Raw genomic sequence first — 25,655 nt, forward strand, 5'->3', positions numbered from 1 at the left:
GTTAAAATTTCAAAGATAGGTCTGCGTATGTAACACAGCAAGGAAAATGACTACGATAATCTTTTACAATTTGTAATAAGTATTGTTTTTTAACATCACCTTTTGTTGTTAATTTCTTATGATCTTTTATTATATGGTAGGCCTCGTTCTCTAGATTACAAGATTACTAATATCCTAATTGATTCACTCTAGATAAGAGAATATTCATTCAATTCATAAACTAATGATTAATATTAATAATAATAAGTAGAATGTTGATTTTGTTGATATTATAATTTTATATTTAATTAGTGGGAGAATTGGGATGATTAGAATAATTTCAATATCAAAGATTAGTAGTACCGCTACTTTCCGCTAGGAGACTTCACAATGTTGTAAAGTTCACCAAAAATTGGCGTAGTCAGTAATGCCAGAATCGTGGGACGCGGGACCAAATGCTTACCCCCACTATGCCATATCGTCGTCCCCCACTTTCTTCCCATCGCACTGCACACAAGCATATCCCTACCCCTGTCCGTGTACTCGATAGCCCAACAGACAAGGCACACCTACAGGGGTAGGGATATTCTTGTGTGCAGTGCGATAGGAAGAAAGTGGGGGACGACGGTAGGTCATAGTGGGGGTAAGCATTTGGTTCCGCGTCCCACGATTCTGGCATCACTGAGCGTAGTCCGTTCTTTCATCCTTCCTCTTCATTACGTTTCTTGTGCTATGAGGGCACACCTCGCCCAGTGTTCGAAATAACTTAATTTAGTTCAAATGAGTGCTTTTCTTTTAAAACATAATGGGGAAATCAAGACATAGGGACACATCGCCCAAAGAGGGGTCAAGGACGAAAGAAAGGAAAAGGTCGTCTGAAAAGGCCCTTTCAAAATCACGTGGTCGTCACGAACACGTGGTTTCAAGTCGAAGCTCAAGCCTTAGTATGGCGAGTTGTAGTTTTATCTCAACAAGCCCAAAGCCATCGGAGTTGAGCATTATACTTGAGAGATTACAGTAATTAGAGAAGAAATTAGAGAGTCGACCGGAAAACAACATGCCTCAAGGTAAGTCGAGCTAGGTTAAGTTATAGAAATTCGGTCTGTCCTCGTTTAGACGATAGAGCTCACACGAGAAGTGAGACATAAGTCGTGCATTACTTATTGTCAAAGACTGGTCTAGCTTACACGAGAGGTAAGAATATAACGAGATCGTGGAAACAAATACTCATGTTCATTGTAGAAAATAAAGAAAATGAGGAGAGTCAAACAGACATGGCCCCGATTGAGCAAGATATGGCCAGTGCATCAGTAGATGAATTAGATGAAGAAATCGTGAAGGTGTTCGGAGAGGATCCCACCCTACAGAACCCTAAAGAAATTGAGTTGGACAATTTTCTGACATCCAGGTGGAACTCGTGGTTAGCATCTGGGCTAAGAAAGGAGGTTAAGGAATTACTTAAGAAACATTCCAGAAAGGGGAATTGTAATTTGGAGGCACTTGAGCTTAACCCAGAAATTGTACCTTCATTAAATGAATCATCTCAGAAAAGAGACAAACATTTCTTATTAACGCAGAACTTGGCGGGTTCAGGATTATCGGCCTTGGGATGGCTATTTCAGCAACCCTGAAGGATGACGAAGAACCTGTAGACAGGTTAAAGCTGCTAGAATAGTTGCGTGATGCTGGGAAGTGCTTTGAGGAAGTGCATCATGCACAGTCAAGGGTTAGGGCAGCCTACATCCTTCCGGGGGTAAGCAAACCTATGAGGAATGGGCTGGAAAAAACGAAGCCAGACAATTTTCTCTTTGGGAAAAATCTTGGTGAAAAAATTAAGGAAGTTAAAGCGATGGAGAAGCTGACCAAGGATCTGAAGCCAAAAGCATCAGGTACTTCTTATAAAAGAGTTCCACTAAAACCAATAAGATCTTTAAACTGGAGGGGCCCATCCCAGTCATATCAGGGAGCACTGCGGTTGGGCAACAGAGGGAGGACATATCCCCGCACCATATTCCCAACGAAGAAGCAGGGTGCCCAAACCCAGTCGTCGAACCAGACTCAACAACAGACATCACAGAGAGTAGAGCCACACCAGAAATCTTAGAGGCTGTTCGCCTTAAGAAGTTCCACAATAGATGGAAGGAAATTACTGATAATAAGTTTGTGCTAGATTGTATAGGGGGTTACAAAATACCTATCGGTAATGACGTATTGCAAGACTCTTCCCCGAAAGAGCCAGTGTGGTCACTGTCTGAAACTAAAGAGGCTAAAGATAGTATTAAAAAACTTATTGTTACAGGGGCAATTAAGAAGTGTTTACCAGCAAAGGGATAATTGATATCTTCCTATTTTCTACTGCCTAGGCCAGACGGTTCGACTAGTTTTATTTTAAATCTAAAAAAGTTCAAAGAATGCGCCACTAAGGTCCATTTTAAAATGAAGGATTTGCGAACTGCAAAGAAATTAATCTTTCCAAATGTTTCTATGTGTAATATTGACTTGAAAGACGCTTATTTTTTAATTCCAGTCCATAAAGATGGTAGGAAATTTTTGAGATTCTATTTTCAGGGTCAGTTATTTGAATTTACTTGTTTGCCGTTTGGTCTGACTACTAGTCCATACGTGTTTACAAAGGTAATGAGAACAGGCATACAATATTTTCGCGGGAAAGGTTTAATGTTATCAATATATTTAGACGATATTCCGTGTATCGGCAAAGATAGGCAATCTTGTTTAGAAAATCAAAATCGTACAATAACAACAGAAACTTTAAACTCTCTAGGTTTTATTATAAATAAAACAAAGTCTTGTCTTGTCCCAAACACAAGGTCTAAATACTTGGGGTTCGTCATTGACTCGAATAAGTGCGTGATAGAAGGGACAGAAGAAAAGCGAGAAAATTTAGCCCGGATAACTAGAGAATTTAGAAACAAGGAAAGTTGCAAAATTCGGGACTTTGCAAGGTTGATTGGAACACTAGTTGCGGTGTGTCCAGCAGTAAAGTATGGTATGTTGTACTGTAGATTGAAAGAACGCGAGAGATATATTGCCTTAATGTTTTTGACAAATTAGGTACATAGAGGACTTGCGATAGTGGTGAAGCCACGCTTATGTAATTTTACATGTAAAATCCCGAGGACGTTGGGGCACGGGGAAAGCTCCCGTCATCCGATCTAGCCCATCTTTTATGCATACTGTTTTTTCTATTAAAACCATTCCGGGGGAGGGGGGGGGGGGTGAAATCGAAAAAGGTCGAAGGTTGAAAATTAAGGACCACCAAAATATGTATACATGTAGGTATACACTTCACAAAATACGCATGGATTGCCGTACATAAATTCAGAGAATACGCCCGCTCGTTAGCGATTCTCTGTGTACAGAAATTTTAATTACGCGTCTTTTAAGTACAATCGCCGCCACGGGGAGTGCAAAATAGTTTACATTAACGAGCGGCAGAACTTTTGAAAGCTCGTTGCTTAATTACATGGAATGTTTCAGTCAGTGAAATAACGAGGTCACAAATTACGCAATCCACTATTTCTCAAATGCTTTTATCGCGACTAAAGATAAACATCTTATAATCACTATCATTACATTGCATAGTACAAATGTAACCATCGTCCCATTTCATTGAACTATTTCTCAAATTAATTCCCCGAAAGAAGTTGAATCTACCCACCCTTTGTTACTTTACTGTAATTAAGAAGTAAAAATGATACGGTCACCGTGCTCGTATAAAGTATTATCGAATTATCGTACTTATATTTTAACGTTCCTTTCGTACAAGTGATACATAAGTAACTGTCTATTAGTAGTAATTTCAAACAATTTTATCATAATAATTAAGGTATTATTCGATGTAACAGCTTTTCCTTACAACTGATCCTGATTCTTTTATAAAATACATAAGAAAAGCGTGAAAGTATGTACTTAGAACAGTTGTGCATTCAAATTTGTAAACGCTAAGTACATCGGTAACATTTTGTCAGTTTAATGGGAAAAATACTCGTTAAAGGCGAGCTTACGTAACGATGCAGGAGGTAATGATCAGGAAAAGAGATACGGTCCCAATTAACTTGTTTAAAACCTGCGGAACGCTGTCTTGGTTTGTTGATAAAGAAACCTAGCGAAGTCTAAATACAGTAGTAACTATGCTAGAGTTCATGGATACTGGCCGATCAGAGCGAGTGCGAGCTAACTACTACCATTCCGCTTGCCTGCCTCAGTGTCCCTTTTCTTAGCATTCTCGCTCCCTCTCAGACTACGTTATAGGAGAGGCACATCAGCGTTCCCATTACCTCACCATACTCTTCGGGAGTTGCGCAACTCGAAGTGGCAAATCTATAGCCTCGTGGCCACTAGCAATAAACTTGCGACATTCATTGCGAGAGTTGATGTCAGCACTGTGTAAACACGCCTGAGAGTAACTCTAGCAAGTTCTGATTACTTGCGACAGTTGGTCTCAGCAAGTGAATTCTGTCATAGTGTAGACACCCGATAATCTTCTCTCTCTGAGAAAGATTTTACTTCCAAACGAATTGGAAATTTCTGGCGAGAGTAGAAAGCAAGTAGGTGGACCATAGTATTCGGTTTCGAATCTACGTGCACGCCAGCATTTTTGTATCACTTTTAGTAATGTTTGGTCCAACTAATTCTAAATTCTAGTTTGTTGGACCGACATTATAGTAGATACTTTACGTATAAATATTTGCTGTCAACTCTCAGGTATTCCGACTCCTGTCCAGAATGTGTGACATTTTTGTCCTAGTTCTTCTGGAGCCCGGCAGATTTCGTGGCTGTTGTAAAGGTATTTACATATATATACAGGCCTGGTATGGAATTCCTACTCGTAGTAGAAGGGGAACATGCGCACGCGTGGCATGTTCCCCCTCCATTACGCGTAGGATTTTTCTGGCAAGCCCTGTAATACCATTACAATCTCTACTACCACAATCTCATTAACACATATGTATATGCCTTCTAAGTCATGATGCCTCTGGCGGCGGCCAGGGAAACTAAACAGAAACCGGCACACAAAATCGATAGGGTAAAAGGTACAGAGTCGGAACACTTGTCTATTACACCGTGGTGTAGACACGCGGGACATATCTTCAGCAAGATTTTTCTGGCAACTACTTGCAGGCAAGAACTTGCGTAAAATAATTGCTGTAGTGTAAACACTCATGCAAGTTCCTTGCGCAATAAATGTCGCAAGTTAATAAACTAGCAATAGCTAGTGGCCACGAGGCTTATGACTACGCGTAAAGTTGCAATTCAATGGTGCATGGCTCGGTCAGTCTGTAGGCTCGGTCAAGTCTGTTTGGCGAGGGCGAGCTGCGAGCCATGGGCGTTCTCACGGCGCGGCTAGACTCGCCGTTTCAGCCGAGGCAGATTAGCTTTTCTTTGACTCGTGCCACATTTATATACCGACAACCAGGGTTGGCTGGGAATTCTCTACGCGTAGAAAATACTCGACGTCACATAGCCGTATGTACACTAATCGACTTGCGCACGCCATGCGATGAATTGGCATGACGTCACGGTGTCACCAACACAAACATACCGTTATTGCTGTGTTTTTCTTCTCCTACTCCGTAGTACGTCATGTGGTCTCTACGTCGCCATTAATTCTCTACACACGGCAACGCTACCGACAACGGTCGGGAAGCCCAAGCCGAGCTGCGTGAAACCGAGCTTATCATTTCCAGTGGGAATTACCCACGACGTGTGGTCCGGCAAGGACGCGCGAAACTCGCCGAGCCATGCGCCGTTGGATTGCGTTTAAGCCTCAGATGGAGGAGACGGATTTCCCCTCAATCGCTTTTCGCGAGACCGCCTAGACCGACCAATATCCATGAACTCTACCATAGCTAGTTGAGTGTTAAATGGGTTCGTTGCTTGCTTACTAAATGAGTCGGTTAGTTGGGTACGCATTATCCCCTATTATTTTGTGAAATTGCCTCCATCAAGCGACCCTCCAAGCAACGTGTACTCGATGATCGGAACCAATACATAAACGATGAGGCATGACTGCTAAAAAATGGAATTTCTAGAATTTTTCTTTTATCTTATTAAGAGGATTTTTAATGGGTTGTCAGTATACAGTCATGGTTCGAGGCGGTTCTAATTTTGAGCTAAATTCATACGAAAATTGAAGCAGTAGAGGACATTACTATATAACTCAAAGTTAGTCTGACTGATGCCATAATGGGTCTTGTTTTTATCAGAAAGTTTTTATCAATTCGTGAACAAACTTCCGATTAAGATAATGGAAAAATTATAGAAATATTTTAATAGCAATAGATATTTAAATTGTTAATCGATGATAAAGAATTAGCTAAATTCGATTACTTTTTGACAGACACTTATAATGCGGGACCAAGCATTTATTTGTGTAGTATCACGAAAGTGGTTGCTACAATGTTGTTTCCAACGTGTTAAATAGAAAGCGAGTGAGCGAGAGAAGTTGATTTATTAAATTTGTATTTTCTTTTTTAAATCACATTCATTAATACCATCTATTAATTTACAATTTCTATGTACAACTAATTTTTTCAAATGTGACGAATAATCTGATCTTACAAACTTAAAAGTTAAAAGTGTTTAGAATGACTACCCATGTATACGCAACAAATAGGATTTCGCAGCTTCAAAATTAAGGATACTTAACGGCAGTAGGTACATTTTTTCATGTACATATACATGAGCATATTCCTAGGTGTATTGTACAACTTTTCAAATTTTACGACCGATTCATGATTTTTAACTGTGCAATTTTTTTCGTTCCTTTGCCTTTGTTTTCTGAGTGTTCAACACTGAAAGTTGTATTTTACCTCGATAGTTATTTGTATAATCCTACAAACTAACACTACTTTATACTTAAAATAAAATATACAATAATAATGTGAAGCCGACATATATGTACTATGCGTTGCAATACATTATTAGCTTCTGTAAAATTCACGAAAATTCATAAATTTGAATGAGTAATGGCACTACTGTCTTCTCACGTAGGCTGACAATTGTATAGACACGTTTTATTACTTGTACTTTACCAGTTGACATTTCTCTTTGAACAGTTTGCAACTGAATCTGAACGGAATGATTTACATCGCTATTATCAGTTTGCTTCTCCACTTACGGTATTGTCTCGTTATGGGCTCGGTTTGGTGTACACGATACGGACTTTTCGCTACCCACCACTTCTGTCTCACTCTTGTCCGGCGAAGGCGAGAGCGAGATGGAAGGAGAGCGAGCGAGAGGCACTGAAAGCGAGCGAGGACGGTACGAGACAGACGACGCGTTGATGTGTTGTCTCGCTGCGTCTTTCGGACGCCTGACACTCTGTCCTTTGCGTGCGCGACGTGCGTGCGCGATGGGCCCAAGCGCTTACCGTGAGCACAGAGTTAGGAGCGACGGGGCCGCAGTGATGGACGGGGAAACACCTACAGGAGCGGTGGTAACGTGTGCGTGACTGACGCAGGCGCAGTGCTAACTTTGCGTGAGCACGAAAAATCTTGACGCAGGCCCGGCTCACGGTAAGCGCTTGAGACCATCGCGCACGCTCGCCGCGCACGCAGTGTTCCATCTCGCTCCCCCCTTCGGCCAGAAAGAAGCGAGAAACGAACACTCGGAATTAGGGCTCCGTTCACGATACGGGCTCAACGCCGGTCCCGACCAGCGAGCCGCTAACGAGACAATACTGTAGTGTTATATGCTTTGTGCGAGAAAGAAATTGAATTTTCCGAACAAAATTATTTGATTCAAATTAAATACATGCGCAAAGCGAGTAAAATAATAATACAAATAATACAAATGTAATGAGCATATGAACACTACTTACAGCCTTCATTTACATGTCGGACATATTTAATCGTATTGATTCTTGATCCTTTCCATTGTTTTATTTGTACGAATTTGCTCCTCGTCTGAGTTTGGCAATCTTACTTTTCTCATCCGAAAGTAACTGTATAATGACTACAGTAGTACTCCTGAATAGATTCATGTCGTTGGACCGGTCGCGAACCTTCCCGGAAGTTTTAAGGTGGAATCAGACGGCACATGGATCGGCGAGATTTGCGCGCGAGTCGCCGAGCTCACGTGCCGCGAGAACGCTCCTGGCTGGCCGAGTCGCGCTAGTCAAACCGACTCGCCGAGCCTGGGCGAGCCGAGCAAGCTCGCTGATCCCCGCACCGTGAGGACACTCATAGCTCGCCGTGAGGATACTCATGGCTCGCCCACTCGCCAAGCCGACTCGCCGAGCCTGGGCGAGCCGAGCAACCTCGCCGATCCACGTGCCGTCTGAATCCACCTTTAAAAAGATTCGCAACCATCTGGCACTCAAATCGACCATCAAAGTATTAGCTCATTGATGTTGTTAGCTGTTTATCGCACTTGCATCGAGGCATCAATTTAGTATTCCAGTAAGCCCCACGCAAGGAATGAAAGAATTGTGTGAGCCAGGACAACATGGCAGTGAATGATTTTTGGACAACATATACAAAAAATGATCTAAGCATAATCGAATTTGATCTTATTTTTATCGTGACGATCACACTAACAAGGAGAGTATTTTAGGTGTCGGCCTCCGATCATTTTGATTTTTGGATATGTTATAGAGGACCGAAAAATAAGAAATACGTGTTTTTTTATTTTTCCCCGTTTTCATATCTGGGGGGTGAAAACTGCGTTCAAAGTTAGGGTTGAAAAATCATTTTTGTGGAATATCTCGAGAACTATTAGAGATAGAGAAATAGTGTCAATGGACGAATTTTGTGTCTTTGAATGCGAAATATGACTGACTCACCAGATTTTCAAAAATCCACAAAAATGATTTTTCAACCCTAACTTTGAACGCAGTTTTCACCCCCCAAATATGAAAACGGGGATAAATAAAAAACACGTATTTCTTATTTTTCGGTCCGCTATAACATATCCAAAAATCAAAATGATCGGAGGCGGACACCTAAAATACTCTCCCTGTAAGTTACTAGAAATATTAAAGAAAAACAAGAATCATTGAACATATAGATATTTTATTTTTAAAGACGATATATTAATATATTGTTAATCTGTCTTGCCTTCTTGATCGACGCCTACTTCAAGTGCTCTGTAGGGTCGATCACTTAGGGCAGTCGAAAAAGTAGTGGGAATAACTCGAAAACTTTTATGGAGTGCCTAGAATGAATCTGCAGAGGAATCCTACTGTACATTATATTATGACAAACTGTTCTTTAGTGTGAATAATTTGAGGCTATCAGCGCAATAGTGGCATAACCCACAATTTTGGGTGAATTGACGTTTCAGCATAAACCACTTCTTATACAGCAAAACTTTAATTCTATATTGTCCTGGGCAACCCTACAAAACCATACACAAAATGGGAGCACAAAAATGTGTTTTTACACTGAGCATTTTGTTGATTTAAGTCGCAAAATATTGGCCTGTGCAGCATTGGTCATTATTTTATATACTAATAATATACATCTTAGCAATTATATTTTGCAAACAATCATACCCATATACCTAAAAGCAGAAATGTTAAGCAACGTCTTTAAAACGTCAATAATTTCATTAGCCGTTATCTCAAAACAAAAGTTTTGAGGTTATGCTACTATTGCGCTGATAGCCTCGTTTAAAGGAAAGAACAAAGGACTAATATATTCGTTCTATGTATTTATAAAAATTCAGTATAGAACAGATATTTTAAAATAGGGATCATTAAAGCAAATATGAATTAACGGCAATTATATTATTAAATTTTTTCATAATATTGAATTTTTATCTAATTATTTATACACTTGCAAGAGTGTAAAATAATTTTTGCTAATAACATTGATGGCTACTACTTAAGTGTTATCAAATGGTTACATTAGTCAACTTATGAATTTTGTAAATATAATAACGCCTCAATTACAATTTGAGCAGTATCTCTTTAATTCATGTAGCTGAAACACTACATTTTTTTAGTCCAGTTATTTGATAACCATCGTGCACTGTTCCTGCCCCATAACGGGAAACAATAATTCTAAATGTAAGCAAAGTAGTGACCAAATTTTTAGAAATTTTTTTATGTACATACGGTTACAAACAAATAAAATGTAAAACTAAAAGAATGGAGAATCAAGGATTTTTTTTCCACTCCCACATATTGCTAAAGTTTACGCCAGATTGATTATTATATATTGTTTTACATAATTTATCATTTAAAATTTACTTTCGGATAATCTCCTGTAATATAATGATATTGCGAAATAACGAGCTTATAAAAAAAATTAACACAATTCTAAGGAATAATAACTTTATGCGCAAATGGAGTACAATAATTTCGTTGTGCATGAGACATATTATATTTACATAAAAAGATTGACATTAACTTGTAATGATTTATACGTTTCCACAGATTCAGAAAAATGCTTGTGCTGAAATTATCACGCGTGGAACTTTTTCATTAATGTTTTCTTATTTAAATTATTTATTTAGAGAAAGATGTATTCAATTTTTTTTAACTCTTCTGACTCCGTATTTATTGCTTTTTCAAGATTTTAACACCACTAACTTTAGCTCTTTACACTTTCAAATAAATTTTCCACATGTACTAACTTATAGTTAACTATACTAGGGTATGGTACTTATTCCCATATACATATAGACATCCTCTAACTCAAAGAAATATATGTGTCGGTTTTGTACGTTACGTATGTATATAATTTCGAAATAGGTTATGACTTCGACAGCTTAACATTTCATTTGGATACGAAGAATCATTAAGCTGAATGCAATAAATAACGAAAACATTTGTCTAAATCGCTAATTAACGTTCTGTAATGCGATTTTAAGCTTTTATTACACATTTTTTAGATAGGCCCAGTATCGTTGCACGAGGGGTTCTATAATATTAAAACTGTTTGACTTTCATCGCTTATACCAGGCCCGGCCAGCTCTAGGAGTTGTTTTTTTGGGAGCTCAAAGCCGCATAACTATCGGGAGCCAGAAACTACTCCTGCGGTAGCTGTGGTCCGTGGTGGGACAATTCGTGAGTGTAGAGACCTCAGGTTAGGGTGTCCCTTAGAATTGAAGGTGCGATAAAATGTTGAGAGGCTCGCTAAGATTATTCCTTTTAGTGTGCTAAGTAAGTATGCAAAATTTCGGCCAAATCGGATTATTCTGAGCCCTACCTCAAGAAGCTTAAAGTTACGATATACTGTAAACTTTTTTTTATTTCTTTTAATTTTTTTTGTCCACCTTTAAAAAATAATCGTTCACTTGGAACAGAGGTTGCTGAAATGCATAAATGTAGGCATCGGCGTTTGGGAAACGGCCTATGGTGCGAGGTACATAGGTGGCCGTCCATTAAGTAGGAATTCGGAGTTAAGGGATTTCGGGGAAGTTGGCGTGGGGGAATTGGTTGGCCGGCGCGCAGACGGTTTGGGTTCTTCGAGTCCCAGCACCGTGGCTTTCGTTTTTTTTCCGGTTCCTACAATAAATATTTCGGTGACTGGAGAAATGGAAAACTTGTATCACCTTCCTCCTTCCACCACTTAACGATATCTTAACGATATTAACGATATATCGTTAAGTATTAATAAGTTATCAATAATTGACAGTCCCAACTCTAGTTCTATCACAGATTTGTTTACATGCAGGGTTGCATATTAAAAAAACAGCTGTTTGCAAGAGCACAGTTTCGTTCGAAACTTTGAGCCTCTTGAGGCCGGGGTTAGAGTTGTTTGATCGAGTCGAAATTTTGCCCACATATTTACCACACCAATGGGAAATAAATCAGTGGGCATCTAGGACCGAATTCTTAAATTAAAAAAAAATCATTATAAGGGACATCCTACATCAAGTCTTTTACTGGTAGCAAGCAAGGAGGCCCCGAAATTATGTAAAGAGGGCGACAAATTTTGGCTCTTTGGGGCCCCCAAAAGTGCCAATTATTTAAGCCTACGAATACGAGCCTGCACGCACATTACTACAGTTTTCTCCACACGTTATATGTCCCCGGTATCATCGGGTCCGCGATCGGGGCATCGGCGGCTCTGGAAGCAGCGTTGCCGGGAGAATTCCCTGCCGTAGGGATATGATGACGTGACATAGAGCTATACAGGGTCATCCCTTAAAGTTGCAACCTACGCGCGCGCGCGCGAACAGACGAAAATGGCAACACTGCCTCACGTACGCATTCCACTACAACCATGCACCGGCCCGGCGTTCGGAGAGGTTCCAGCGACCGCTGGACAGCAGTGATGCCCGAGCTTCGAAAATTTTAGGATGGTCTCTTTCAAATTAACGTCGCAAAGAGCTATTTGGAATTTCTCGGCCCGGGTTGAAGAATTTGGGGCCTTTTTCGTATAACATTTGAACTATAAAACCCTCTTAATGATGGATAATTTAAAATATTTTACATTTACTCGATTTTCCTTTTATCAATTTTTTAACCATAATTGTTGTGAAAAGCTTTTGCAAACTGTTTATTTGATACTGTATTTAATGTTCTTTTTAAAATTCATGGTGTTGATAAACAATAGGCTGGTTGTTTTTGTATTATTACTTTCATAAATTGAGAAATTAAATTTTTATTCAATTATATGTTAGTTGTGCAGGCCTCAGGCCATCTAATGTTCTGGTTTTCTTTTTCATGATTTTATCCTTGCATGCATAGATCGGACGTAAGGGGTAACTAATGGGATGTATTTTTGATTGTAGCGGTGTTTGAATTTTTTTCTAGAATTTTTGTGTCTGACTAAACCTAACCCAGACCTTTTAGCTACTCAACGCCACGCCCATACCGGCTTCCGTTAAAGTTATTTTTTGGAACGATGCGCCATTATTGTAGCTTTTACACGCAAGTAGCGAACCATCTCTCCGTACAGGGGTATAGCGCCGCGGTTAACCCTGTCGTAGTTAAAATTTTTTAAACTGAGACGGGTACAAGACCAGTTGGCATTGTTTTCACCTCATTACAGTAATCTGGGGTGCGAGTGGTAAACCGATCATAAAAGCGGAGCGCGCGGCCCGCTTACCTGGGCCGGGAATTTCCGCATAGCTCTTTACGACGTTAATTTGAAAGAGACCACCATAAAATTCTCGAAGTCCAGCGGTCACTGGCAGCATCCCGAACGCCGGGCCGGTGCATAGTTGTAGTGGAATGCGCCCGCGAGGCGGTGTTGCCAATTCCACTTGTTCGCGCGCGCGCGTAGGTTGCAACTTTAAGGAATGCTCTCTACTACTCCCTACTACGTCGCTGCGCGGCTATTTTCTTCATACTTTTGGCAACGCTGTCTGGGAACCACAAGGGCCGCTTCGGCTCCCAAATCGATCAGCTAACCGGACTTGACTTACACACCAAAATTACACAATTATACAGCTGCAACTCGTAGTTTATAGAACGATTGTAAAATGGGTAAGAATTTTGAGGAAGGGGAAGAAGAAATGAAAGTGTACAGTAAACACTCGTATTAAACCCGACGAACGGGGCTGGCGGCTGGCGTACGACGCGTTGCGGACACTATTCTGTGCGGCCAATGCCGCGAATGAGAAAACCCAAGAACTAGCGAGAGGGAACGAAACAGTTGACACGATGTTGCCGTCGACTCTTTCGTTCCCTCTCACTCTCGACCGAAGAATTCCAAGAAATGGTGGGGATAGTCACCAGGCGTACTACGCATGGTAAAAAAGGGCTATAACGAGGATTTACTGTACACATTTTAGTACGTAATAAGAATTTGCGATTGAGGGGAAGGGGTAGAACGAGTGGCGTAGAAAAATATAAAATTGCATGAATTGCAGGAATAGCGCAAGTAGTTCAATTTATCAATTGCATCGAAATTCTGTTTGGTATAGTTACTCTGTTCTTTTAAGTGTTTAATTTGAATTGACTTTACCTTTACATGGTATTCACAACAGGTTCTATAAAGATTAATAAAATATTTTAGTAGAGATAGCTATGTTTAAACGATAAGGTAACCTAAGGTCGGTATCAGATATATTGGCCGGTGAGTTTCGTGAGGGGTATTCTCCCACCACACAGTTTGTATGCCTCGGTGCTTCTTTTCTCAACGTTTTCTGACTCGCTTTCGTCTTCGCAGAACGAGAGTGAGCCGAAAGTGGTGGGGATAGTGCCAAGCTATTGACGTGTAGGACAAACCGAGCTATCAGCGTAGAAATACACATATCAGAATAGGTGTGCGTTAGCTCCGACAAAATTCAGGAGCTTTATTGGTCAGAACATTGATTCTTTCTCTATGGCTTCATCTCGTAATGGTTTACGCATCGCTTCGCAACGCACACAACTACTACGCTAAGAATAAACAACAGCCACGCGGCTTCGTTCAGGCGGAGCCGAGCAGCGTTGCCGTTACTCCACCATATCCTTCGGGGGCCTAGCAACTTCAACTGCCAATCCATGATCGTCAGGTGGTGGTGGCTGATTTCGAACCGAACTCACCGACCAATATATCTGGACACGACCTTAGTGAAGGGATTATTTGTAGATGAGTAGTATTTTACAGAAGCTTTGCGTATTACAGTGGTTACGACTAATATTTAAGAATGATTCTCACTATCCGCCTTGCCGGCGGCCAGCAACCGCCCACCATCATCATTTTTCTTAATCATAATCAATTTTCGAAACATTCTTCAATGGGTTTTCCATAGCACAGTGGTCTGAAAATCCGCCTTTTCTGGTCAAATGTCAATTTTTCAAGTTTAATAATTTGAAAAATCTTTTAATATAAAGTGACAACTCTTCAAAGCTTCAAAACCTCAAATATTAGTCATTTCAGATAATTCTATGATCAGATACAGCGTTCTGAACACAAAATAGTAAAGATCTCAGCAGGGATAAAAAAAGTTCTGGAACTCTCGTTTTTAAAAAAATTCTGTTAGAACTAATATGTTTCGTTTAAGAAAATATCTGTTCCTGTGGAATTTTTATTGAAAGAAATGTTCCCTAAGGAATTACTTTAAAAATTGTTCCCATATATTTTTGAACAGATATTTTAGAATTCGTATAATAAAAGTTCCATGGAAACAAGTTATATTAGAATGTTTATTAAAAAGGGTTCCTTAAGATAAATAAAAATACTAAACTATTATATACTAGTTTTATTTAAGAATAGGGTATCATATTCTTCATGTTTATTCAATAAAAGGTATGAAAATCATAACGTCAGTAATTAATAGTTTCATAAGAAGTATTGAACAAAAAAGAGAACTTGTCAAGAATAATACCTAAATAACATTTTTTTATAACTTACATGAACCGAAATACATAAAAATTCTATAATAGGTACGTAGAAATTATCTACGTAGGTAAGTATTACAAATAAATAACACATTCAGAATATTAATTTAACTATAATAATTATTCAATATTGTTGTAATACTACTTAGTCATTGAACAGTATTCAGTATTTGTTACAACGAGTGAGAACTTTTTTAATATTGATGAACAAAATATCTGTTCCTGTTATAGAAATTTTTTTATTTTTATATTTTATAAGTTCTATTCCGATTAAAACTTTTATTTTCAAGAACTTCTCTATATCGGTTCTCATGGGAACTTATAATGTGGGAACATTTTTTAAAAAAGTTACACGGTCCATATTTTAAATAGAACCTTTCGATCCCTGGTTCAAAGTGAAATTGAACGTTTTGGATACTCATTGTAGAATATAAGAAGACAGGTTTAAACGACGGTTTTATACCTGTCAGCAGGTATATTTCAAGTACCTATTTAATCCTGTCGTAAGCATTTTTTAATCTATGTATAAACAGTGTAAGATTTATAACAATTTAACTTTAAGCTGTTTTTTTTTCAGAAAATATTTAAAAGTGGTAGAAATCGGACTTCTTTTATATGAAAGCCTAGGCAATTATGAAGGAGGGAATACAAACTTTAGGTGCAACTACCTTGCAACTTTTAAATTTATTCGAATTTCAACAAATGGACAACCAAAATATTGTGGCGTTCAGGGCACGGTTAAAATAATTATATTTTGATATTTTCCATATTTTATTTTTATATTACACTTTTATTATGTGTATTTTTATATTTATATATATTTTGTTATTTTTTGTTTTATTTATCATATTTTATTTATATGTATTACATTAACCATATTTTTGTTGAAAAAAATCGATGAGTGTTTATAATTTTGCCCACAAAAAGCGAGTTTCGACACCACTGTGCACAGGGATACTCTTACCCTCCGTCACTGTTCCATTTCAACAACCGATTGAGGAGCAAGGGAGTCCGCAGACTTTTTTCCAGGGTGGGGCACCTTTGAGAAATTATCAAGTTTAACAGGCAACGATTGGTAGCTTGTTTGAACCCATTTTGTAGCGCCAATTGAATTAAAAACTTAAAATTGAAATTGAAAGATAATCACTTTTTTAGTATAATCATAATAAAGATAAGTGTATAAAAATAAGCGCTTTTTCCCCAAGTCGGGGGGGGGGCACCTCCACCCCTCTCCCGACCTGCGGACGCCCAAGACGTGGAGTATTCTCTCGCTATGGGCTCGTGGCTCAGAACTGACGGCGAGTGCTTAGCGGAATAGTGCTGGCAATAAGAGAGATAGCTGCTACTGCGGTGGGGCGGGGGGGGGGGGGGGGGAGCAGTTTTTGCAGGGCGAGCGACGAGGTTAATGGTGCTATTATTGAGCGGAAAAAGGCTCCTGGCAGGCGGTGCAGTCCGCCACGCTGCTAGCTCCGCCTGCACCTCTGTCTGTGTATATTGTAGTAAGGAGATGTAGCCGATTCCGCCAATAACAAAAATACGTGTGCCCTGTCTTTATGAGTGTGAGAAAAAACAATCGTCGTAGCGGCGGTCTATACTGACTGCTATACTGAATCCATCCTAAGAATATAACATCAGTTAAGGAGGTGTTCTAAATAGTCTAGTTAGAATGCTGTTTATTACGTCTTCTTTAGGATTTATATTCAAAGGAACGAATAAGATTTTTGTACAAGCTTTTGCACACATATTTATTGATATTTAAAGTGTGTAAATTATTTTTTTGAAGTAAAAATCATCCAAATTTTTGTATTTAGTTGAGAGTTGTATTTAGTTTTATGGAGTCCCTTTAAGAAAGAAGTGTCCTACTGGCAGAGGTCGAATAAAACTGTTAAAATTTCCAATTAATTTTTAAATGACTGTAATTTTATGACTATTATCTTCTCTGTCAATAATGGTTATTAGTGACCAACAAATATTTCTGTTGACAATAATGGTTATTTGTAACTAAAAACGATATCCATCATCGATAATGGTTATTCATAAACAAAATCATTTAATGAAAAGTATTCACTCTCATGCCATCACTTTTAAGATTTAGATTATAACAATTATTGTCTCTGCAAGAAACTAAGTTCATTCAAAACAACTGCAAACAATTTTTATAAAACACAGGCGGTTGCCGTGCGTATTCGGAAATAATTGTGCCACCGTGTATATGAAGGCGTCGCGTGCAGAACGGTTGACAGAGAGGTAACAGTCGGTAAGACGGAGAAAAACGTAGGCGGTTAAGTGGGGAGTCGGACCAATCAGCGCCCTCTCAGAATCATCCCTGCACGGAAAAAGTTTTTCTTAGGATAGATGCAGTATAGGAGTCTTCTTTCCACACAGTAATAGTACTTATAGTCTGATTTTCGAGAGTTGAGACCTGAGGCGGGTCCCTCGGACAGAGCGCGGTTTAAGGAGGAACCAATGGTAAGCTACGGAATGCGTGCGGTGTTGCCACCATTGGTTCCTCCTTAAACCACGCTCCGTGCGAGGGACCTGCCTCAGGTATCAACTCTCGAAAATCAGACTATCACTGTCATTCGCCGCTATCCGGCTCAAGCGCAGCACTGTCATATATACCTACATTAACAAGTGGATATGAATCTCGGACAGGCCCGTGCTCATACAGTGAAAGAGGTACGAAGCGTGGCATTTCCATCTATGCCCCTTTCACTGTGTGAGTGCGGGGTTATCCGGGATTAATTTTTACTCACAATCAGTACATTTGACATAGTGTGCATAACGATCCTAAGCGTTGATACATAGCTATTTGCGAAGTGTGCAGCCCCGGATCCTCCTTATAGGCAAAATTAGGTAGCTGCGCAGGGCGTAAAGTTGGCGAGGGACACAAAATGGTCTTTTCATTGTTGGCATTCTTTAAAATATAGTTTTAAATAAAATATTACAAGTTGTACTATAAATGTTTTAAGCTGCGAATAAAAATCCAGAGTATGGTCATAAAAAACTCAAATAAATGTATTATAAGTAATAAAGTACGTAATTTGGCAAATTCGCCTAGGAGCGCAAAAAAGGCTCGATCTGGACCTGCAAGCGTGGTTTAGTAAATATATCTGCAAATAAAAGTTATTTCACTGTCCTCATTTCAAAACAGATCAGACTGCGAAAATTGAAAAAATTAAGAGTGGGAGTAATAATGTGAAACTTACATGTCACAGGTATGGAGATTATTTTATTATATTTAAAATAATTGTATTTGTAGAAAATTCATAAATAATCACTTTTTTAGTATTAACTTAGACATTTGTGTTTCCGTGGTTAATAGTTTTTCATGATTAGCGGTACAGAGCATGCGCAGAAGTGTAACCAAATCCAAGCGATTAGGCTTGACGTCCCTCGTCCAGAAACTAAGCTTATGCCTGTCTCTCTATTTCTAGGTCTATGAGCGGAGGCGATTCTGAGGCGCTGATGGCGTGAGTGAGAAAAAACAAGAGTGAGCGGGAGGGGACGAAAGCGAACCCGAATACTCCGAGAAATAGTGAGAATAGCGACGAGCCCTTAGCGCAGTCGTATACAACTGAATGCCCGGCGGGCAGCATTTTCAAGAGCATGGCCAAAGAGCGTCTTAAAGCTCTAAGTCACGTCTTCATGAGCATAATGTGGGGAGTGTTTGTGAGTGAAGAGTCTCAAGCCCCTTTAAAGCTAGCAACGAGCTAACCCCTGATCATCATCAGCCCTGCTCTGTAAGGCATGCACACTACCGCAGCTAGTGGCCATAGGGTGGGAGAACTGCTCACGGCGTTGCTCTTGGCTTTGCTCCTGAGCAATTGAAAGCGCTCTTGCCCGCCGCAGCGCAGTTGAGCAGGCCTATCTTAGCATCTGGCCCAAAGCGGTTCACAGCGAGAGGATACTGCTTCGAAGAACGGTTGCCTGCCACCGGCTAGCGGTAGATGAGCAATGACAATTCCGCTTTAAACATTTTCAAGCGTATCACGAAATTATTGTAATCATTACTGAATGGAAATATATCGAATGTCTTAAATTTAAACACTTGCAAGGAAAGGTTTCAAGGTATAACGCTGATTTACATGTGATGTTAATGTACATGTCTTTTTCTAAATGCTAATGACTATAAAAATTTTAATAAAAATTAGTAGTTAAATGTAATTCATAATCTGACAGACCTATAGGTTCAGAGTTTAAAGTTTAAACGTGGGTAAAGAGATATGAAAAAGAGACAAACGTTAAAAACAGTATCGAGATTTGAAGCCATGCGCAGGAAGTGCTGTCTACGAGCAACAGAACACTCATGCCGCACGCTCAATTATCAACGCATGTTGCATAATAAAAAATAATGAACACTTCAAATTCTAACATTAAATATCTCGTACATTATTTACTGTCTAAAACCATATATCAGCGGCTTCAGCAGTTCACCCTCTATCGCTATGCAAAAGTTCATTAAAAAGTTATCATTACACCTCGGGATTTTCCTTTGTTAGCTTGAAATTACGAGTCTCACTCTTAGGACATATACAGAATGTAACAGAAATAGGTGGACAAACTTCTGGAACATATTCTTACTCGTCTTAACGGCGAAGAAAGAAGTCCGGAATTGTTTCTTTTATGAGATACAAACAGTTTTTGTTTAAGATGGAGTTTGACAAGAAGGCCAGTCGAGTATAGAATTTCAAGTATTGTTATCGATTTCTTCCTATTAAAAGTCAATAGTAACAGTCCGTATGATCAGGCGAGTCTCCCTGGACGAGATTGTCTGGACTTTTTTTTATGACGATATCTTATTAACACTCTCTTTTACAATACTTTTATTGCTACAGTGCATATTCTTCGAAATTGTATTATTGCTTTGCGTTACAGAAATTAAATTACTCTGGGAATTTCTGAAAGTGTTCAACAATCCATGAATCGTCGATGCAAGGCATGCATAGTTCTGGAAGGAAATTATTCTAGCAATTTCTTTAAGGAAGTAAGTAAACAAACCGTGTTTATATCTTGTAAAGGAAAAATTTCTGGGTCCATGTCTATATGACCTTTCTTCATGCCTAAGGTGAGTAGAATATAATCCAAAGTTTGTCAACCTATTTCTGTTACACCCTGTATGTATATCGAGTAATATATATGTAACGAGGTTTGTAGAAGTTAAAAGTAGAGGGCGAGTGTTTGTGGGAGTGCTTTGTTTGCCAACCATACAATAGTAATGCTGCGATACCAGATTGCGGTCGTCTAATCTAGTCATCGTTATTCCCACAGAACTCGCGAAGTGCAGTGGGGGAAGATCAATGGCTCCACCCACTTACCCATTTTTAGTTGAGGCATGCGTATTGAAGACCTCATTATTGCTTGATACCTATAATGCAGTCTAATAAGTAGCGCACACTAGCTCGAATCATGCTCCGCCAGAAACCGAATATCGTAGCAACTCAAGGTTTGCGAAGTCCTAACATATATTTTAGAATTTAGACCAGGCATGTCCACGGGTGGGTCCCCTCACGCGCCTCGTTCCTCTTCCACGCACCGCTGCCGTAAAAAGAATGAGTCAACCACGTTTCGAGGGTAACAATCATATTTTGACTTGAAATTCCAGTTACAGGGCCACGTATTCAGGCAAACTTTTCATCTTTTTACCTAATCAAAAGCAGCAGGAGTCGCCGTACTTCTGACACGCGTTCCCGCTTTCTTTCGTCATAAAACAAAAGACGATACATTAGTGTTGACAATGATTAAATCGACATCATTATGTGTGAGTCATGCGTTGTCTTTCTATACTAGTTATACTCTATGGTTGTCATGTAGATATATGCGTTATCGTACTTCCGTTTCCTTTTATTCGATCTCGTCAGGCTATCCAGCTAAGTACCTATCTGTATCATTTAAACAAAAGTATATCTTGTGTCTATATAATAAAACTTATACTGTTTAAAAGAATATTTGATTCTCGCCGCCTGAGATACAAATTCTATATCAGGGTTGACCAACTGGTGGCTCGCAAGCCACCGGGGGCTTCTCCGCTTTGCTGCTACGCTGAACGGCCCCCCTCCATACCTACCTAAAGAGAAGGAAAGAAGGAGAAATCCACTGCGATCATCATAGTCTGGTAGGTATGGAGGGGGGCTGTTCAGCGTAGCAGCAAGGCGGAGGTGCCCCCGGTGGCGCGCGAGCCACCAGTTAGTCAACCCTGTTCTACATAAAACAACAGGTTATGGCCCCAGGCTCGCAAATAATTGGCCAAAGTTGAACATAATTGATATTAACAGATTGAGGTTAACTTGTCCGGTTGTGAAATTAGACAAACTATTGGTACAATGGAGACAGAATCAGTGCGCATCACTAAGTTAAAAAGCGCTGACGACTGGAGTATGTGGAGGTTTAAAGTAAAGGTTCTTGTGTGGTCAGCCCAATCATTAGAAGTAATCACTGGTGAATTTGTGAAACCAGCTAGGACAGAAGGTGCAGATGCAGCAACGATTGCTCGAATTGATGACCAGTTAACAAAATGGAACAAGGCAGATAATGTGGCGTAAAAGTATATTGCAACAAATGTAACAGAAAAGTCACTGTTACATACGATGAACTGTGACACATCGAAAAGCATGTGGGAGAAACTGCACAGTGTCTATGAACAGAAATCGGAAACCAGTATTCACATGTTACAACAGCAGTTCTTCAATATGAAAATGGGGACATTGGAAAGTATAGCCAGCTATATATCTAAACTAGAGGATGTTAACCACAGGATGAAAGTCTTTGGAGAACTGATCTCTGATTCTATGCTAATAACCAAAATATTAATGACCTTGTCCTCACAATACTCTCACTTGATCAATGCATGGGAATCAACTGACAAAAAGTATCGCACGCTTACGAGCTTAACAGCAGGGCTCGTAATGGAAGAAACGTGTATGATGGCAAAAGAAGCTGCAGCAATGAACAAGATAATTTGCAAGATAATTTTTGCTGAAAATAGCTGTCAAGTGGCCAAGAAAGAGACTATTATTGCAGTGGGAAACCGTCGAAATAAGCTGTTTGAAATAAAATTGAAAGTCGACAACGAGTTGCAAGAATCTGAAGAAGGAAAAGACGCAATGCAAGTGTATGTAGCAACCCAGAGCACAATGAAGCTATGGCACCAGAGGCTGGCTCATTAAAACATGAAACAAGTAAGAGAAATTGTACAAAAATTAAATATTAGTACAAGAGAATCAAACTTCCTCTGTAAACCATGTGTTCTTGGTAAGATAGGTACATAAAATGCCATTCAGTATCAGCACTTCGAAAACGCGCACAGCAGGAGACACAATTCATGCAGACTTGTGTGGACCTATGGAACAGAATTCTGTCAGGGGTTCAAGATATTTCCTACTCTTTAAGGACGACTACACACACTTTAAGATGGTATATTTTCTTAAATTCAAATCAAAAGCGTTTTTTAATTTCATACAAAAGCAAACCGGACCTAAGTGCAAGATCCCTAGAATGGACAATGGTCTAGAGTTTATCAATGAAAAAGTCCAGGCCATAACAAATAAAAATGGGATTCGTCATCAGAAAACAATCACTTATACACCAGAACAAAATGGGTTAGCAAAGCATGAAAACAGAACCTTGGTGGAAGTACAGCAGTATATGCTCTGAACCGAACAGCCACAAGCAGCATCAAAGGCAAAATACCGTAGAAACTTTGGTATGAAAAAGAACCAAGGATTCAACACTTTAGACTTTTTGGCACGAAAGTGCTAATACACATTCCAAAAAAAAAGTCGAAAATTTGACAAAAAGGCTAGGGAAGGCTTCTTTGTTGGTTATGACGATGATGTAAAAGGTTATAAAGTATAGAATAGAGAAGAAAAATGGAATATTCAAGAAATATTATTTTAGAAGATAAACTGCAGGGTGATAAAGATGCAAGATTAATTAGACATAAGACAGACAAAGGAAACATGTCAGAATACAAGCATGAATGGAATAGACAAAGAAGAAGAAGAAGACGATGATGATGCCTTTGAGAATACAATTGTAAACCATGAGCTAGATCTCGATTAAGAAGAAAATGAAGAAAGAAGAGAGCATGAAGAAAGAAGAGAGGATGAAATATTAGAAAATGAAAATCAATAAGGAGAGAGACTTTTAAAACCTCCAAACAGGTTTAATGATTACTACGGTATACCAATGACGGTGATCACAGAGGATGAACCAGTTACATGTGAAGAAGCAGTAACCTCTGAAAAATCTGAGTTGTGGAAAAAGGCAATGATGAAGGAACTTGAACTATTGGATAGGAATAAAACATGGACCCTGGTGAAGTTACCGGAAGCAATGACGCTGTTGGGCATACAATGGGTATACAAAATTAAGAGGAAAGCAAACGGAGATGTAGAACAATATAAAGCTCGGCTGGTGGCAAGAGGCTTTCAGCAGAAATATGGGAGTGACTATCATGAAACTTTCAGTCCAATAGTTCGTTTCGAGTCGATACGAACAATATCTGCTGTGGCTGCTGCAGGAGATTTACAGATGCGGCAATTTGATGTTAATACCGCATTTTTATATGGGGAGCTACAAGAAGACTTATACATATATGAAGCAAGCAAATGGGTTTGGGGACAACTCTAACAGGGTCTGTAAAGTAAGGCGAGGACTGTATGGACTCAAACAAGCATCAAGGTGCTGGAAAGAAGGCTTTACAGATTTTTTGAAGCGACACGGTTTAAGAGTAAGTGAAGTAGATCCTTGCGTTTTTATGAATAATAACAGTATTAATAAGTTAATATTAACAATATATGTTGATGATGGTTTGATAGTTACCAAAAATAAGAGAGAAATAGATGTTTTATTAATGAAGTTGCAAAAGGAATTCAATGTTAAAATTGGAGATTTAAGCTTGTTTTTAGGTATGCAGGTTGAAAGAACGCAAAATGGTTGTATTTTCTTTCATCAAAAGCAATATGCAGATAAGATTTTAAAACGGTTTAAAATGGAGTGTTTGATGTTTAATGTACAATATCTCTCGGTGTTAACGAGACCCAAAATTAGCTATGCTGTGAGTAATTTAAGTCAGTATGTATAAAATCCAAGCAAAACGCAATGGAACGCTCTAAAGCGGGTATTTAAATATATAAAGGGAACGACGAATTATGGAATAATGTTTAACACCAATAATAATATAGAAATGTGCGCACATAGTGATGCAGACTTTGCGGGCGATACCATATCTCGAAGATCGAATACTGGATACGTTACTAAATTACTAGATTCAGTGGTTGCCTGGGGACACGTAAACAGCATCTATAGCACTGTCAACTACAGAATGGGAGTATGTAGCAGCGAGTGAAGCGGCGATGGAACTGGTATGGTTGAAAGAATTGACTCATGAACTAATTGGTGAGAGTATTGTAATTCCAACAATCTATATAAATAATCAAAGTGCAATAAGGCTGATAAAGAATCCAGAATTCCATAAAAGAACTAAGAATATTGAGATTAAGTACCTGTTGGTAAAACTTATGATTGATCCGAGCGGCGACGCCACACAGTTGGTTGTCCCTCCCCACTATAGCCGTCCCGCACCGTTGCGTACGGAGGAACGCGTAGCGCAGAGCGTTTTGAACTTTTGATGTGAATACGTCTTTAAATTTACTTACATACTGGGGGTATTCTAAAAAACCCGATGATAACAAAATCGGGGGATACAGTTTCACATTGCAGCTCCGAATCTGTGGTCTACACCCAAAATCTAAGTACACCACTCGATAGCCAAAGAATCAAAGAATTTGTTGCGCTAATTGTAAGTGAGAACCGTGACGTATTGCGGCGGGGGAGGGGGGGCACCTTTTTGGATTCGTTTTGCCGCGTCTGGAACTTCCGCGGAGTATACCTAACTCCTGACTCGGTGAAGCTACGACGCTCGTTTTGGTTTCAATCGACAGCTATCGTCGAGATCTATCGATTCCTTATATAAAACATTAGCGACGAGTAGTTATGGTGAAGTTATATAGAATTGAAGTTAAAAATTAACAAAAGTTAACACAGTGTTGGACTATACTCGACAAAAAGCCAAGTTGAAATCAGGGGCTGAGAACAGTTATGATATCGGTTTCGGTTCTTGAAACAGTTATAACAACCGAAATAATGTTGAAACAGTTACGAGTGAAAAAGGTTCTGGCCTATGTCGGTTTCGGTTCGCGTTCTACTGAACCGATATTATATCGGTTCCATAACGATTATATATCGGTGATACAGTAAACTCTCGCTATGAGTTGGGGCACTACGACTAATATTAATTTAACACTTAATTTAAAGTATTGCTAACTCTAACAGCAATAGCTTTCCTAAGTAATATGTACAAATTTACAACTAATTTAATATTAATTATGAAGATTATTAACTATTTTTTTTAACAGAACACAATGTC

The 25,655-nt window shown here is 39.2% G+C and overlaps 1 protein-coding gene and 1 long non-coding RNA gene across 2 annotated transcripts in view; both read left to right on the forward strand.

Annotated features, from left to right (window-relative positions):
* The first annotated feature begins 338 nt into the window (after window positions 1-338).
* On the forward strand, window positions 339-2,366 carry LOC143372036 (uncharacterized). The gene is made up of 2 exons (XM_076817840.1): window positions 339-396; window positions 666-2,366. The coding sequence occupies exon 2, from the start codon at window positions 1,209-1,211 to the stop codon at window positions 1,608-1,610; it is 402 nt and encodes a 133-aa protein (XP_076673955.1). The 5' UTR covers window positions 339-396; window positions 666-1,208; the 3' UTR covers window positions 1,611-2,366.
* Window positions 2,367-7,108: 4,742 nt separating this feature from the next.
* Window positions 7,109-25,655, forward strand: part of LOC143372289 (uncharacterized) — a 228,167-nt gene continuing 209,620 nt past the window's right edge. The window contains exon 1 of the long non-coding RNA XR_013086266.1: window positions 7,109-7,683. This is a non-coding gene — a long non-coding RNA (uncharacterized LOC143372289). The remainder of the gene's footprint in view (window positions 7,684-25,655) is intronic.

This window comes from Andrena cerasifolii, chromosome 8, assembly GCF_050908995.1.
Source record: "Andrena cerasifolii isolate SP2316 chromosome 8, iyAndCera1_principal, whole genome shotgun sequence".
NCBI classification, from domain to species: domain Eukaryota; kingdom Metazoa; phylum Arthropoda; class Insecta; order Hymenoptera; family Andrenidae; genus Andrena; species Andrena cerasifolii.

Bases quoted from the DNA above. Each gene is read 5' to 3' on its own strand.
- LOC143372036 (XM_076817840.1), top strand. From the start codon at position 1,209: ATGTTCATTGTAGAAAATAAAGAAAATGAGGAGAGTCAAACAGACATG.